Here is a 16683-nt window from a genome sequence, read left to right on the forward strand (position 1 = left end):
CAATAAAAGATGTAAGGATGTAAAAAAAATAAAATATTTTCAGAAAACAAAGGTGATTTAGGATTAGTGGCAGAAAGAAACAGTTTATAAAACAAAACAAACAAAAAAAACCTAATTTAAGTTGAGGACTGTACGCTGTATACCATTGCTTTAAAGATGTTTTTATATAGCTAATGCAACTTTATTTGAAATATTCGCAGGGTCCCCCAGGCCCGCCAGGTATACCAGGGCCTGAAGGTCCACCAGGACTTCAAGGAGCCCCAGGATCAAAGGTTGGATGAGTATTATCTGTTATCAGAGAGTGCACATAAGTGGGAACTGTGTGGCTTAGTGGCTGGGCACAGGGATGCAGAGCCTTTAGGTCTGAAGTTCAAACGTCGTTCAGATTATTTGTAACCAAAAGTCAGTATCTCGTAAAAGCTGTTTGGTCTTGGTACCATTGCTTAAACTTGTAAAAAAAAACAAAAAAAACACCCCACTAAATGGCAACTCTAGGACTAGGGGACACTCCTTGAAACTAAGAACTGGCAGATTTAGAACAAATCGTAGGAAGTATTTTTTTTTTCACTCTGCGCACAATTAAGCTATGGAATCTTTTTCCAGAGGACAAAATCAAGGCAAACTACATAAGAGGCCGATGCAGTAAAGTGCACGTGAATAAACATTTGTCCAAACTGGGCGCCTATTCTGAACCCGCCACATTCACCTCTCTTGGGTGCCCGATGCAATATGTAAATGAGCCGGCATGCTAAAACAGATGCCCTAGGGATAAACTGTGCGCCCCTAGTGCATTCTTGGCATCGGGCGCCCAGGAGACGTGGCTGTGTGTGCAGGTTACTAAAATGGACACTCAGTTTACGAGCACCCGTTTTCTCTCACAGCAGCTGATTGACTGGCACAATGTGCACACAGCATACACAGCCTGGAGCGTGTGTATTGTACATGTATATTGTGCAACACAGACTTTTTTGTATTTTTGTATTTTCGTTCGGCCTGATACGTGTGCTGTAAGGCTTAACACCATCTCCCGAGCTGGTATTGAATTTGCCGCATTAACAAGGGCGCGTTGGGCGAGCAGGGATTTTTTTTTTTACATTGTGGGTAGTATTTAATAGCCTCTCCTACATGGCAATTACATGCGATGAGCACTATTAGCTACGAGTGAGTTTAGCCACGCGTTTTGGACACGCTAATTCCCTTTTTGCAGTGGGAGTTAGGCTAGCGCGTCCAAAACGCGCATCCAACCGCAGGTTAACCTGTGTGCTAGCCTGAGTGCACAATATTGCATTGACCCCGTAGTGAGGCTCAAAAGAGGTTTGGACAAGCTCCTGAAGGAAACTCTGTAATCACAGTTTTTAGCCAAGTAGACTTGGGAAAGCCTTTGCTTATCCCTGGGATTGAAATAGATCAATTATTTGGGATCGCCCGGGAATTTGTGACCCGGACTGGCCACCATCAGAGAGGAAGCTGCATTTGATGGACCTTGGTCTGACACAGCATTGCACTTCTTATGTTCTTGTGCCAAATTCACTTAACCTCTAAACAGCAGAGATAAAAATCCAATTTTACTATTATCTGAATGACTCTCGGAATAGCCACATTTTCACCTCTTTCCAAAGTTTGCATAAAGAGGGGATATTACCATGCCCTCTCATGCAAGCCAGTTAGTACATGCCAATGGTTCTTTAAAATGTATGTAACTTTTAGTGTAGACTTATTTGTGGGCTTACTTTACTAACCCTACTGTTTTATACCAACATAGGGAGAACTTGGGTTACCTGGCCCTCCTGGAGTCGATGGAGAGAAGGTACATTTATCAGGCAAAACGTTATTTTTAAGTAGTTTATTGTTTCATTCAGTATTTATGTTCCATTAACTGTTGGTAATATGATGAGAAACAAAGGCTACGCACGTATCTTATAAAATCCAGCGTACTTTTGTTCGCGCCTGCTGCGCGAACAAAAGTACGCGCTCGCGCAAGTTTTTAAAATCTGCCCCCATAAGCACAATTAACTGAAGACCTACCTAAACCACAGAAACACTGACATACAAATCATCATAAAAATCTACAAACGTTTTATAAAATTCTCCCTGGGGTTAGTTCTAGCCTTTAACAAAACAGTGGTCAGTTAGCATAATTAGATTTGTTTATTTGGCATGCTCAGCTTTTATTGTTTGCTACAGTTTTTGTAGATTATATGTTTCTCTGCCCTTGCTAGGAACACACAGACTACACCATTAATGAACAAATGTGAAAGTGGTTATGGCTAGCTTGTTTGAGCCATAGGACATTGAGATACAGTACATGCAACATTCGGAAATAATTCCAAAGACAAAAAATAACCATATAACTGACTGAGAAATTAAATTAAGAATAGATTGGTGCAAAGAAATGTGCTCACTCATTAATGGGGGTGAAATGAGCATATAATGTTTGTTTTCTAATAGCAACAACAGTTGGTTATTTATTTATTTGCGGATTTTTCTATACCGACATTCATTTAGTGAAAAACATCACATCGGTTTCCATTCAACAAGAAAGATAGCAACGGTGCTTTACCAATGCAATTATAGTGAATACAAAAAGATATTAAACAAACAATTAACGTAATCAAAGGATATTAAATAGACTATTAATTGTAGTAATCAAAGGGTTTTAAAGAAAATAGTAATTATAGTAATCATAGGCTATTAGACAAGTAATCAAAGGAAATTAATCAAAAATGGTCAAATAGCTGAGAAGAGATAGTGAAGCAAGAGGAAAAAACAGGGTATCATAGCAAGAGATAATTACAAAAATAGGATGCAAGGGCAGAAAAGCAAGCAAGTGGTCATCCATGTTCTTGCCTTGGTGGTAGCAATATAAAAATTGCCCCCCCCCCCCCCACCAGCGCTTCATTGGATTATCCCACTAATATAATTTTTGTGCCATTTTGTAGGCTATTCAATTAGGAATTTAACAGCACCTTACACATTACTTAAATGTATTATTATTAAATGTATGTTCTCTCTCATTATTATATGTTCTATGTAAACAGATACAATGTGCAAACGGTTGTCGGTATATAAAAACATTTAAATTTAAAAATTAAAAAAAAAACAGCACCTTACACATTACTTAAATGTATTGGGGCAGATTTTCAAAGGGTTACGCGCGTAACCCCCGTAAAGCTGCCCCTGCATGCACTGAGCCTAGGGATGTGCATATGTCCCGGGGCTTCGAAAAAAGGGCAGGAAGGGGGCGGGTCCGGGGGCGTGGCGGTGGTCCGGGAGCAGGCGTAACTTCTACAATAAAGGTTAGGAGGGGGTTTTAGATAGGGCTGGGGGGCGGGTTAGATAGGGGAAGGGAGGGGAAGGTGCAGGGGGGGGAAGGAAAGTTCCCTCCAAGGCTGCTCCGATTTTGAAGCGACCTCAGAGGGAACGGAGGAAGGCTGTGCGGCTCAGCGCGTGCAATTTACACAATTGTGCACCCCCTTGCGCGCACTGACCCTGGATTTTATAACATGCGCGCGGCAGCGCGCGCATGTTATAAAATCGGGCGTAGATTTGTTCGCGCCAAGTTGCGCGAACAAATCTATGCCCATGCACAGGTATAAAGATCTGCCCCATTATTTGTAGCCGGAACGTACGATAACAATAAACGTCAGATTGTGATCGTATTAAGTGCATTGCATTTCATGAGGCGCGTGATGCTAGAGCAACCTTTTATTTATGAAAAAGTGGATTGCCAAAAAAATTAGGTTGAAACAAAAGCTGGGTTCAGAGGTCATGGGGCAAGACTGCCAATGAATGTTTTATGGAATTTGGTGACGATCGACTTTTAAAATTGTCTCAAGAAAGCCAAAAAATGATTGAAAATTCTAGCAGCAAGCGGGAAAAAAAGCTGCTACCCCGCTCATTTCAAAGTCATTTTGCAAGCTAATGTTGGGCACACTAGCTATTAATTATTTTGCTTAATTCCATTTTGAATGCTTTCTGTCAGATTTCTGGTTGCTGCTGCAGTGGTGGAAGCAAAGGTTTTGCAACACTCAGGAGTAATATAAAAATGTTCAATCACAATGGAATTCAGAATAAATGCACCTTTTATTTCTCAAATCATAATGGCTGCAAGAGGAAATGAGTATTCCTATATGAAAATATCTCCTTGCCTAATAAAATTCCGCCATGCCATTTCCAGGGCTCTAAAGGAGACCAAGGAGAGTTAGGACTACCCGGACCAAGAGGAGAGAGAGGAGAAATGGGTTTATCAGGCCCAGTGGTATGTCCGTTTTTCATACATTTTACTGCTTCAAAGCCAGTTTCCCACCAAAGTAGAAAGGAGGAAATAAAGAGCACACGCGGGGTAATATTGAGAAGGGATGATGTGTTCTGAACAGATGTTGCTTTGTGTTGCTACAAAAAATTCTTTCCGTTTGGATGATGCAATCAAGGCATTAATGTATTCTTTAAGGAGGAGTCCAATGCTTTGTTTTAAAAGTTCCTTCTTGGTTATGAGGCCTTTTTAATGTGTCGTCATTACGCAACAAAAGGTTTGCAACGGTGCGAAAATAAGATGGGAAGAAGCAATAAAAAAAAAAAAAAGAAGTTGGGCTAACTTTAAAATCATCATTTTCTTTTTCAAAAATAAGAACATTATTCCCAACCTAATATTTTATAACTTTTCAGGGGGTGGATGGGCCAAAAGGCGAAAAAGGAGAACCTGGAACTGCAAGTCTACAGGAAACTCTAGTAAGATTTATCAGTGCTAGAAACTTGCCGTTGCTCTAGGGACGCTTTGTCCAAGTTGAGACTCTTGCACGTGTTTTGAACCGGAATGATTTAAGGGGTCTGCCTTTGGATGTTAATAGGGTTGGGCCTCTCCTGTTGGTCTGCTGTGGAGTCTGTCGCTTCCAATGGCTTACGGTGTCTTTTTACTGCTGCATGGGTTATAAACCAGTGCCAGCCATTGCCGTGTGGCACAGCATAGCCCTAAAACATACCCATGTTCATTTAAAAAAAAGAGTTAGAATCTGCTAGAAGAAACTCAAGGCCCAGCTCAACAGGTGGCAACCAAGAATCCTGGAATAAGCAGATTTGTCTTTTGACGTCTCAAATTCCCATTTTACCAGTGCTAGAGGTTTTCTCCCATTTTTTGTATCTAGGGGAAAAATGCTCAGTATCAAGGCTAGGAAGCTTTTTCTTTTGCTCAGAACCTTAAGTGAACCTTTTAATTACTTATCTACGTCAGAGGTATAAAATCAATTTAGCAAACATGACCAGGATTAAGCAAATTCATAACTGCAAGTTATGAAGAGGAGATGATAAATCTCTCCTCATATATTTACTGCCTGACATATTTACAAATGCAAGAATTAAAACTAGTTCATAGACTAAATAATTTCAACTGAGATATATATATATTGATATATTTGCCTGCAGAGGGTTATTAATGTTAAATATTAAAATGTTTCAACAAGCTCTCTCTTACGTAGCTTCCCCTCTTATTTTAATGTGCGCAGTGACGAGACAGGGAACAAACCTAAAAGTGAATAATGCAGTTTCACACGGGAAGAGTTTTTTTATTTGTCACTCATTTCTTTGGTGCAGATTATTCCTGATCAAGGACCACCAGGACCCCCAGGCCCCATGGTAAGTTTATAAATTTGCACTAGTTGGGTGCTGTCAAATTATCCCTAACTGTGGCCTTACCACAAATAGTTCTTGCTGTACCCGTCGCAAAGAAAAATACATAGTTTTATTTTTGGTGGTGAGTTTTTCTTCCTCCAGTTAGTAGAGGTCTTGAACTGTCGACTGTAGAAAGGATATCAGGATTCTTAGCATCCACATCTTCTTGTTTCAAGCTTAAGTCACTGTCTCATTAGGTGTGAGACAATTCAGATGCCGAACTGAACTTGGAGACTTTGCTGCAATTGATAATAGTGAATGTGTACCCTCTTAGGTGTGTGTTTCAAAAGCGCAGATAACAAAAAGTGATATTTACCAGGGTGTTAGTTTTGAAACACATGAAATGGCTCCTGCACACACATTAGCAAGAGTCATGGATTAACTCACAGGATCCGATTGGTCCATAATTGATAGGATGTCACAATGCATGGACCAATCAGATCCTCATTTCTTGTGAGGTAACTTGTGACACTACTCTGACTATTATTGTTCACAGGGGCACCGTGAAGCCTTAGAGGAGCAGTTTAAAAAAAAAAGATTTACCAGTTACAATATTACTTGATAAGAGTATTTGCTGTACGTACATTTGAAATTAACCAGAGTACATGGGTTTGGCTTAATTTTGAAAACATACGGGATTCTCTGGATCAGATTCGTGTTCTATCCATTGGATAAACTTTTGTTTAATCTATTTAAATTTCTGTTTTGCAGGGTCTTCCAGGAGTTCAGGGGCCTAAGGTAAGAGAAGAGATTGGGTACAAGGAACACACATAGTGCTTTAAGGATTATCGTAACAGTTAAAGGAACCTGTAGGGCAATTAAAAATTGAAGATTTATTTTGTCAGCCTATTTCTTATTGTAAGAGCAAGCAAGAAAAGCATGTCCTGTTGACTTTTGAATGATCTCTGTATCTGAGCCATTTCTCTTATTTCTATTTTTTTTCTTTCATATTCATCCTCTTTTCCCATGGGACCTTTTTTTTTTCCCCCACTCCTTTTTCAATCCGGCCCTGAAAGCCACCTTGCCGTTTCCTCTAGGAGAGTGAGGTGGGGTGGTGGGGAGAACTGGGGACTTTTCGGACTGGCGCAGTAGCTTGAGATCACCGTTCACAGCGATTATCCGAGTGCCCTCTCCCTGTGTCCTAAGCACGAGCCATGGGCCAAAGTGCAGAAACAATGAGGACTTCCTTTAAGAACTTAATCGTTCAAGCCACCAGGAGACTGAGCGAGCTTGCAGCCCAAACCCACAGCACACAGACGACGTAGCACCGAGCCCCGCTGGGCCACTCTCCAGTTTCTTTGTTGTTTAAGTGACCTTTGGTCACCGATAAACGTTTTATCCTCTCTTCCTGCAGGGATTGGATGGTCTGAAAGGAGAAAAAGGTGACACTGGTGAAAAAGGTTATAATGGGCCACCTGTAAGTGCAACCTGATATCTTCCCCGCCCTCCCCATTATTGTAAAACTCTTAAAAGGTTTGTAAGCGTCGTATCTAATATACTATGTGTGTGCCTTTTAGGGTCCGCCCGGTCCATTGGGGCTCATTGGCTTACCAGGAGCTAAAGGAGAAAAGGTATTGAATCTTGCCTTGTTGCCACGAGTTATCGAGCAGAGCAGCACGGCATGCATCGCTGTCCTCTAACCCCATACCTGCCGTCGGCGTAGAGTTAGTAAAGAGCTCGCACAAATGACACCCCCCCCCCCCCAGTTTCTGCAGCAGTAAAATATTTAGAATTCTCTGTTACATTTGTACAGTTTTCATTTAATATGAACAAATGTTTCCCTCCAAAAACACTAAAATATTTTTCCATCTTGTATGCATTTGCTGTGGCTATTTCTTTTGTTTTTTCATTCTATTTTTCTTTTTTATTACTTTTCATTCCTTCTCCCATTATACTCTTCTGTTCTCGTGTATATGCCTATTATTTCTAATTATTCTTGTTCATTCTTTGGGTGTAAAGTATTCAGCAGCTAGGTATACCCCAGAGCAACAGGGTTTCTGAGCAGTACAAACAAGCAGACAGATAACTGTACCAAACAATATATAAGAGGAAAACTTAACATTTATATAAAATGCCACATATGTCCTTTCTTTCTTTCGTACTAGGGAAGACCAGGTGAACCAGGATTAGATGTGAGTATTGCTTGAAATGTCTCATTTCCTAGTTACCTTCTTTAGCCTACCACTGAAGGAAAAAAATGCTTACGAGATCACTATATCTGTGATCTTGTATCGGCTTTTGAAGACAAAATCAACCTTATCCATTCTGGGTTTTCAGCAGACCCCCTTTGAACAGTGATCTCACTTTTGAACTTCACTCCTCCACTGATGATCCCAGGGTTACCACTGGCAAACTCTCTGTCTTTAATAAGATCTCATCTACAAGTCTAGATCTCATTTTGAAACAGATGAAAGCTGCTTCCTCCTCTTTGGAAGACTGATTACCTTTCAGATTAAAAAAAATATATATATTTTGGCTTGTTCCCTTACCTTGTTGACAACATCAACTCTAGCTTTGAACAATGTATGGTTCCTGATTCACCTAAAATTGCCAAAATTCATCCTATTCTGAAGAAACCAAATGCTGGCTTCCCTGAAAATTACAAGCCCATCTCTAATAATCCTATTCTTTCCAAAATACTGGAAATAGCAGTCCAATGCCAACTCGTATCCTTCTTGGATAAGACTCTTGTCCTTCACCCTCAACAGTCAGAATTCCATAAAGGGTTCAGCACAGAAATCACCCTTACTGTACTATCTGTCTAAGTCTCGATAAGAGCAAAGATATTTTGGTTGTCTTTTTAGAAATGAGTGTCGCGTTTGACATCATTGACCATCAACTTTTAGTCAGATGTCTCTTTGAAATTGAGGTATGGAATCAACCACTTAATTGGCTCACATTATTTTTAACAGACTGACTATACCATAGACTGGAACTCTAGTGCTTCGAAACGTCTGCATCTTTTATGCAGGGTACCGCAGGGCCTATATTCTTTCCCCTGTTTTTTTCAACCTCATTTCTTATGTAGAGCTGCACTCATATTTTTATCTAAATATCAGCTTCTGGTTGAGACCATTTCTTGACACCAATGACTTAAAAATCTTGGCTTACTCTCTTGTTATAAAATGGCTGGATTATTGCAATTCTCTTTATCATGGTTTATCTTCACAATTAATTCATCTACTCCAGATCATTCAAAATGCCATTGCCAAACTTATTTTTGGGAAGGGAAAATTTGATCATGTTGTTCCTCTTTTGAAGCAGCTTCGCTGGCTGCCCATCTTAAGCTGGATTCAGTTTAGTTTAAAATTGCTTGCCTCGTCTTTAAGGCATATCGTTGGGGGCATCCCTTCCTACCCATCAAACCTCTTAATTCCCTATTGTCTCAGCCAGATACTTTGATCTTCTCAGCAGGAATTAGTAAAGATTCCCACAATCAAGGAAATCAGGTTGGAGACAATCCTGGAAAAAACCTTTGCTTACCTGAAGTCCTTCCTTATGGAATTCTCTTCCACACAGGTTATGCCTAGAGAAGAATTTCCCATAATTTAAGAAAGGCCTTAAAACTTTGTTCTTCATGCAAGTTTTCAATTGTTGAATCTTTTCATATACTGGTCATTGGTATTTACTTTATCATGTCCCATCATTCTTTTGATTGACTTGTTATTATGCAGTATTACTTGTTTTTTGTGCTACGTGGTTTGTTTGCTTAATCTTCTCTGTGTCACCTGACTCACCTTTTTCAAGAGTCCTGTTTACTTTTATAAAGTTTTAAATTTTTTAAATTTTTGTTACTTTTATCTATTTTTTTTATGGTTTCTGTTATTTATATATTGCTGTTTTACATTATTTTAATTGTTATTGTACATCACCTGATCTTAAAATAGAAAGGCAATAAATAAACTAACTTTCTTTGTCCATCCCTCCGGTGTCCCACCCCAATAATTTTCCTGTTTGGTGTCCTATCCACGCCAAACTTTCAGGACATATCAAGGAGACATGAGGACTCTTAACAGGAGAAGGATTTTGGAATCCACACATAATAGCAGACTAAATGCATGCACATCCCATGAATGAAGCTTCTTTAGCTCTGGGTGGAACTTCTTCTTGGTCTTAATGAATATGGCAATTTGCTGTGTTTGAAACTAAGAATTACACTTGCATGCAATCAATAAAATATTTTAATTTTATGAAGTTTTTAAATGTAGAATTTATCACCACCACATTTTCAATATTTATGTGCAGAAGTAAAACATAAATGCATTTACTGAGGGTAATTTTCAAAAGAATTTGCATGCGTAGAATGCAGTTTTACACATGTAAATGAGCTTTCTGAAGGTTACCCCAGGGACTGTACAAGTAAAAGAATGCATGGAAATAATATTGCACGTTCTTTTCCCAGGGTTGGAGTTGGGGTGGGAAAATAATTTACATGTGGACTTTGAATTTTCGAAACTATACAAGTAAAGAAGCGAGCAGTCCTGCTAATTTTCAGTGCAGACTTTTGTGTGCTTTGAAAGTTCGGGCTGAAGTTCATGTCTATTTTGTAGAGATGCCCTAAGTGCACTGTTAGAAAATCGGGTTCATTATCTAGAAGGATACAGGCGTTCTCTGATATTACAATGTATTTTGACATTCCCGTACTTCTTAATTTTCTTTATATAATTCAGTATATATTAGATTTGATAGATTAGGTTTTTGATGGAAATGAAATGAGTAATTTTATCTATAATTCTCTCCCTCAGGGTTTCCCAGGCCTCAGAGGAGAGAAAGGAGATAGAAGTGAAAGAGGGGAGAAGGTTGGTGACATTTTTATTTGAAACCACTGTCGGGGGGGGGGGGGGGGGGGGGGGGCCACGGCGTTCTCTGTTCTTTTCAGTCACGGCGTGTTAATACTCAAAAATTTCTCTTGTGCAGTTTTGCTTCAGATCAGTACTTAAAAAGAGAAATAAACCATCTATCCTTATTTTTGGCCCAGTAAGTAGTTCCTTTTCTTCCAGCTCGACAGGATCCCGGCTCTGGTTTCCAGGTGCCTCTCGTGACAGGGACCCTTCCTCCCACGCTTCTTAACCCAATCCTTACAGCAGCAGTGCTGGGGCCGGGAGCCAGGCACCCAGGACTCCTTCCAGGATACTCTGCATCGAGGGCTCTAAATCCAGCCATTAGATGTTACCCCTAAGCAGTGACCTCCACAGCCAACCTGGGATGCGGAGGACCTGACCCCCAGGAATCTAATCATGGACCCCTCCACGTGGCAAGGCGCAGCACTACCACTGAGCTAATTGAGCCGGCCCGTTAAGACTTCTCAATCAGCCACTGTGCTGTAGAAATTTTTATAATGGCCATAGAGGCTTCTCTTCTGCAACCTTAAGAGGTATGCAAAATGTTATGAGTGAATCTCCATGGGACAGAGCCCACTATCCCTGACCCAAATATCTTTTCTGTATGATGAGAAAACATACTCTGGGCCCTATATTTCCAGATATTCAGCTGTTTTACATGGTGCAGGAATTTTTCAAAATATAGGCTGCTGTTTTGGGGCAACCATTCAGGTCTTTCGTGACATGGTATTCTCATTATGTTCACAGGGAGAGAGGGGAATGCCAGGTCGGAAAGGTACAAAGGGAAGTAAAGGAGAACCAGGTCCTCCCGGATTGGATCAGCCTTGCCCGGTGGTATGTTGAGGTTTTTTTGTTTTTTGTTTTTTTTAATGTATTTATTTAATTCTTTTCTATACCGATATTCATGACACATGTCATATCACGTCAGTTTACATCAAACATGGGGAATTAACATTAACAGTGATCATAGCTAGAGAGCTACTGATAGAGTTAAGGGAAGAGGTAAGAGGTAAGTTACAATGTATAATGTATATAAAAATAAACTTCGCTTTCTCCTTCAAAGAGCTACAGCATCACCTAAGTAATAACAGGACTTGCCATGCTGGAAATGCCCAAATTCACAATTTCCAAATTTTATCCGCAATTTCCTGATGTAGTGCCAAACGCTGTATGGCCCAGGACACTCTGTCCCCAGCACAAATACATTTCCCATCCTCGTTGCACCTGGGAATGTTCCCCTTTAGGCGACAAATCGTGGCATAATGAGATTTACGAGAAGGTTCCAGTGCCGGTGTGGGCCCGTTAACGCGCTGGGGGGGGGGGGGGGTTCTGTGGCCCCTACTGAGAAACCGGACTCCTTGTCTTTTTAGCCGCCAGGGTGGTAGGACTTCATCCACCGAAGACGCCCGCGCTCTGTAATAACTTTAAACGTCATAGTTCCGGCGCCCGGTACAATATTGCCAGGCTAAAATGAGGAATGACTGCCTACTGCTGTCTCCAGCAGCAACCGTTTATATATATATATATATATTTTGTATGTTATCAACGAGTGGTTCATTTTTAAAACAGGAAACTCCTGAGTTTAAGGGAAGTAGAGGGGACTCGGGTGTTCCGGGCCTGGGCGGGGCGCCCTCCCCATGCCCCTTGGTATAGTATTTCTTTACCTTTTCTCCCTGATGGTTTCCTTCCTTCCTTGCATGGAGTTTGCCCTTGCCTGTCTCTGTGTACCTCCTGCCTGCAATAACCTTTTCACTATGAATGAAAAGAAAAGCAAACTGTACCCTGTTTACTTATCTGGTATTCTTTTTTTTGTTTGTAATTTTATTTTTCTTGCACAAAAATTCACAACATTCATCTACTATGTAACCTCAAAGCACCCAACTAACAATCCATCCTTTTGGATATTTGTATAAGCCACAATGCACTTATTCCAGAAATACAAAAACACTGTCTTAAAGCGAATCAGCCACATTATATCAGTAATGGTTCATGATTACAATCATCGGTCCCAATACATCAGTCTCATAACTCAGATCAGTTATGATTTTTTTTTTTCATTTTTCTTATGCTTGTACTATAGTCTTAGTCCAAACCAACATGGACAATGTTTTGAACAAATCTGCAACAGGGAAACATTCATTGGCTGTAGGCAACCATTTTGTGCTTTGACTCAGACATTTTTTCACTGCAAAAGAGGTAAGGCACACATGAGTTATTTAAGCAGCAGATAGAAAATGTCTCTGCAACCAGATCATTCATGGGATCAAGTCAACATCAATGCCCTGGCTCAGCTCTAAAACTAAACAGAATACCATTCCAACTCTACTGTTTAAACCTATAGGCTATTCATGGTAGTTGAGATGAACTGTAATATCACCATCCCAATGCATACCCTGTTCACTGTGGCCATCATCACAATATTGCAAAGTCAATCTTGTCACTCCCGGTTGCACAGTGCGACCGGGTGTGCAAACTGTGCAATTTCAAAGAGCGGCGCACCCGGGGAGGGGGGTCGGCCGGTCATTGGATTGGCGACGGCGGAGTTAGGAGAGAGCGCCGGCGGAAGAGGGTATGAGCTCATATCCTCTTTCAGCGGCAGAAGAAACAGAGGAGGGGGGGGAGGCGCGGCAGCGGCAGGGACCCTATGCACAGGGCGGCACAGAATCTAGCGCCGACCCTGCTCCCAGGGGTAACTGTGGTAGTAAGGACTGGGTTAGGAGCATAACCAGCTTGCTTTATCAATGACAAATGAAAGGCAGAAAGAAGTTGTATGAATAATTATAATGTACTGTCTGATATACTGGGGGAGACGTAGGCAGTATGCAATCTGTTATCACGATATCTAGTTTCTATTATTGAAACATGCTGAAGGAAAAGCAAAGTTGCTATTGGTACTTATGCATCTCTTAAAATTCTTAGAAACTACAATACAAGGAAGAACAATAGCTTACATACATTTCGTAGCCACAAGGCCCAATATTTGTAGACTCTGTAGATAAAATATTATACTTTCCTTATACTTAGAAAATGGTAAGGGGAGGTCGAGCAGTATAATTGGTTCTACAGAGTCATGTGACCATGCTTAAACTGCTTCAGTGCATGACTCTCATCTCGCTGACCTTATTACAACACAACCCCTTGCACCCTACACTCACACCCCTAAAAAGAAAACATTTTAGCATTAAGCCACCATTTTAATTTTCTTCTGGATTTCCATTTTTGGATGCCATTTTATATTAGATATTTTGAATGTTTGAGAAGGGATCTCTTGTCTCTAGAGTGAAGCTACATTTAACTTTTGTTTAAAATATTTTTAGTGACTCTGAGAGTGCTTTCATTCTGTGCTTTTGCTGCTGTCTTTCCATTCTGCTGAAGGGTTGATTTATTTTGTCTGTTGCCGTTTTGGGCCTCTACAGATTGAAATAGAAAATAAAAGTATAGCGCCAAGACTTTGCTGCCCCTGGTCTTTTACAGTCTGGAGAACGAAATGATTTGCCCAAGGTCATAATAAGGAGTGTCCGTGAGAGAAACAGGATTTCAATCTTTGTTCTCAGCCTGCTGTTCTAACCAGTAGGCCACGCCTCCAAAGTGCCTTGCAATTTGCAGGAAAGATTTCAGAGTTGAAAAGTTTCATTTTATTACCATTTATACAAACAGCAGACCAGTTCACATGACTGATAGTTTCATTGGATGTCTTCTAGGTACTACAAATAAAGGTTAACAAATCAAAACCAAGAAAAAAAAATATAAGCTGATACCTTTTTATTGGACTACAAAATGAATTTCTTAACTAGCTTTTAAGAGCTAATACATTCTTCCTCGGATCAAAATACAGTGAGGAAAGATGACATTAACAGGAAATATAAGTGAATCATAAAAGGCATTCTACTGACAAGAAGAAGAGGGAGAGGGGGTGAAGGAGTTTTAATAGGTTATCAGAAGGTAACAGGCAGTAATATTTTATAGCTCATAATGTGATAAGAAACCTAGGTCTTTGTCTTTTTCTGGCATGTGTCTGAATATGTTACCTTCAAAAGTCTTGAATTCCTGAATTTTAAAAAATGTTCCTTTAATTATCCTAATGATAAAGTCATTGATGCAGTGCTGCTGTTTTGAAAAGTGCTCTCCCACAGAGCTTGCACCTTGATCTTCACTGTGGTGTATGATCTTGTGTGTGCATGAATTGACTTTGTCTGGCCTCTCTCAAGCACTGTGGCATGCTTCTTGACATTGTCTGCATTGAGTAATATATATTGTATTAGATGATTAAGATCCCTTTCTGAGTGCCAAATACTTTAAGCCTTTTATTGTCTCCACCCAAGCTACACAAACAGAATTTCTTCCCATTAAAATCAATTTTGAGAGTATTTTGGCATTGAGGGTAACTTTAAAAAGTGACGAGATGCAAATACAGTAGAGCACTATTCATCCAAAAATTCGTCAATCAGAAACTCTCATTCTCCAGAAAAAGCTGCAGTCCCTGGGCCCTGATCTATTATCTGGAAAACCAGATTGGCTGAAAATTGATTAACTTCATATGATCCATTATCTGGAAGAAATCCCATTATCCAAAATTCTTTTATCAGAATACTTGCGTTATCCAGAAAAAAAACCCCCCCATTGTCCAGATCGGCCCCTGTTCTGAGCACTCTGGATGGACAGAGCTCTGCTGTACTGTATTTCAGTATGCTTTACCTGCTAAGGCTTAGGAGCCCAAGGAAATTCCCTGAATTATTTCTCAAAACAAATGAAAGCATGGTTTGCGTTAAAACTGTTTTCGGCTATGTGTTTCCACTTGGCTGATTTCAAAAGAGATTTAGCTGTTTGTTTCTCGTTTCTAGTGGTGGCTCATTTTGACTGACAGGAGGAAATGAAGTGGTGAGGTGGTCCCTGTGATCGATATTGCTCTGATGCAACGAGCGTCCGGCTGCCACCTTCATTCTGGACAATGCCATGCTTTTTTTTTTTTTCTTGCGTTGATGGATGTTTTACCTGAATTTAGAAATTATGACTAATTTTGTATTGGCTATAAGTGGTTCTTTTTCTGATACCTAAACTATTGTATAAGGAAATGACTCTTCTTTTCTTTCATTTGTGCAGGGACTGGATGGCTTGCCAATACCAGGATGCTGGCACAAGGTTTGTATTCAGTATGGGAGCATATGAAGTGGTTGGGTGCTTGTTTTCCCACCATTGTTGGCAAGGATAATTTAATTAATGCTCAGAACAAACAGAATCGTTCCTTCATTCTTTATAAATTCTATTTTTTGAGTATAATTTGACATTTAAAAAAATATCCTCTTAACTCAGCTCTTCCTACCATTGCGTAAAATTGGCTGGCGTTCTCCTGTTCATCATCAGAAACTTGAGAATGCGAATGCAGTTTAGTCAGCTGGCAAGTGGCCCAAGAAGAAAGATAGTTTTTTTCAAACATGGGTCATGCCTTAAGCTAAAGGTGCCAACATTTTATTTAAAAATGTAAAAAAAAATGTTTGGTCAAGAAGCAGAGAGTTCTGTGAATAAACTACATGAAGGAATGATGGAACCAAAATCAAATAAACTGATGTTTTGTGGAAAATTTAGAAATTCTGCTGCTGTACTTTTGTTTTGAATTTAAAAAAAAAATGCCCAAACTCGCAAGTAGGGGATGTGCATTTGTTTTCTAACAAAATGAAAAATGCCACCGCAATCTATCTCCTCAACCCCCCCCCCCCCCCCCAAAGCACAGAAAATTAAAAAAAAAAATGGAATCCTTCCCCCAACCCCCAACGTTGCTGTCTCCCTCCATGTGGTTTCAGCAGCCCAACTGAGGCAGAAACTATCCCTAGCTGTTCCTGGCCGGTCCCCAGGCTGCGGGCTAGTGCCGTTTCATGTCCGGCTGTCATGCCAGCCGGCCGGCGAGGCAGCACGGACTGTGGATTGCTCCTGCCTCGTTGGAAGCACCGGCATTGCATGGACGGGGTAAGCTACGCCCTTTATTCCTGCGTGCTGGGGGGGGGGGGGGGGGAGGGCGCTGGCAGTGGTAGGGGGGGAACCCGGACCTTTTTCCTTTAGTATTTGTTTTGTTTCGTGTGGGGGGGGGGTTCTTTTCCCTTGCTTATTTTGTTTGGGAAACTGAAACTAACTGAAGTAAACATCAGACAAAACAAAAACCAAATTAAAAGAAAAGAATGAAACA

General features: G+C 40.4%; 1 protein-coding gene across 9 annotated transcripts in view; it reads left to right on the top strand.

Annotated features, from left to right (window-relative positions):
• COL23A1 (collagen type XXIII alpha 1 chain) overlaps window positions 1-16683 on the top strand; it is a 381168-nt gene that overhangs the window by 361124 nt on the left and 3361 nt on the right. For 6 of the 9 annotated variants that reach the window (XM_029583501.1, XM_029583495.1, XM_029583496.1 and 3 more), the window contains 13 exons: window positions 201-272; window positions 1763-1807; window positions 4178-4258; window positions 4666-4728; window positions 5587-5628; window positions 6376-6402; window positions 7019-7081; window positions 7182-7235; window positions 7770-7796; window positions 10410-10463; window positions 11253-11339; window positions 12075-12152; window positions 15606-15644. In XM_029583501.1, the coding sequence (XP_029439361.1) occupies window positions 201-272; window positions 1763-1807; window positions 4178-4258; window positions 4666-4728; window positions 5587-5628; window positions 6376-6402; window positions 7019-7081; window positions 7182-7235; window positions 7770-7796; window positions 10410-10463; window positions 11253-11339; window positions 12075-12152; window positions 15606-15644 (732 nt within the window). The remainder of the gene's footprint in view (window positions 1-200; window positions 273-1762; window positions 1808-4177; window positions 4259-4665; window positions 4729-5586; window positions 5629-6375; window positions 6403-7018; window positions 7082-7181; window positions 7236-7769; window positions 7797-10409; window positions 10464-11252; window positions 11340-12074; window positions 12153-15605; window positions 15645-16683) is intronic. The other 3 variants (XM_029583500.1, XM_029583503.1, XM_029583497.1) reach the window with 2 other exon arrangements.

Source organism: Rhinatrema bivittatum, chromosome 18, assembly GCF_901001135.1.
Source record: "Rhinatrema bivittatum chromosome 18, aRhiBiv1.1, whole genome shotgun sequence".
NCBI classification, from domain to species: Eukaryota; Metazoa; Chordata; class Amphibia; order Gymnophiona; family Rhinatrematidae; genus Rhinatrema; species Rhinatrema bivittatum.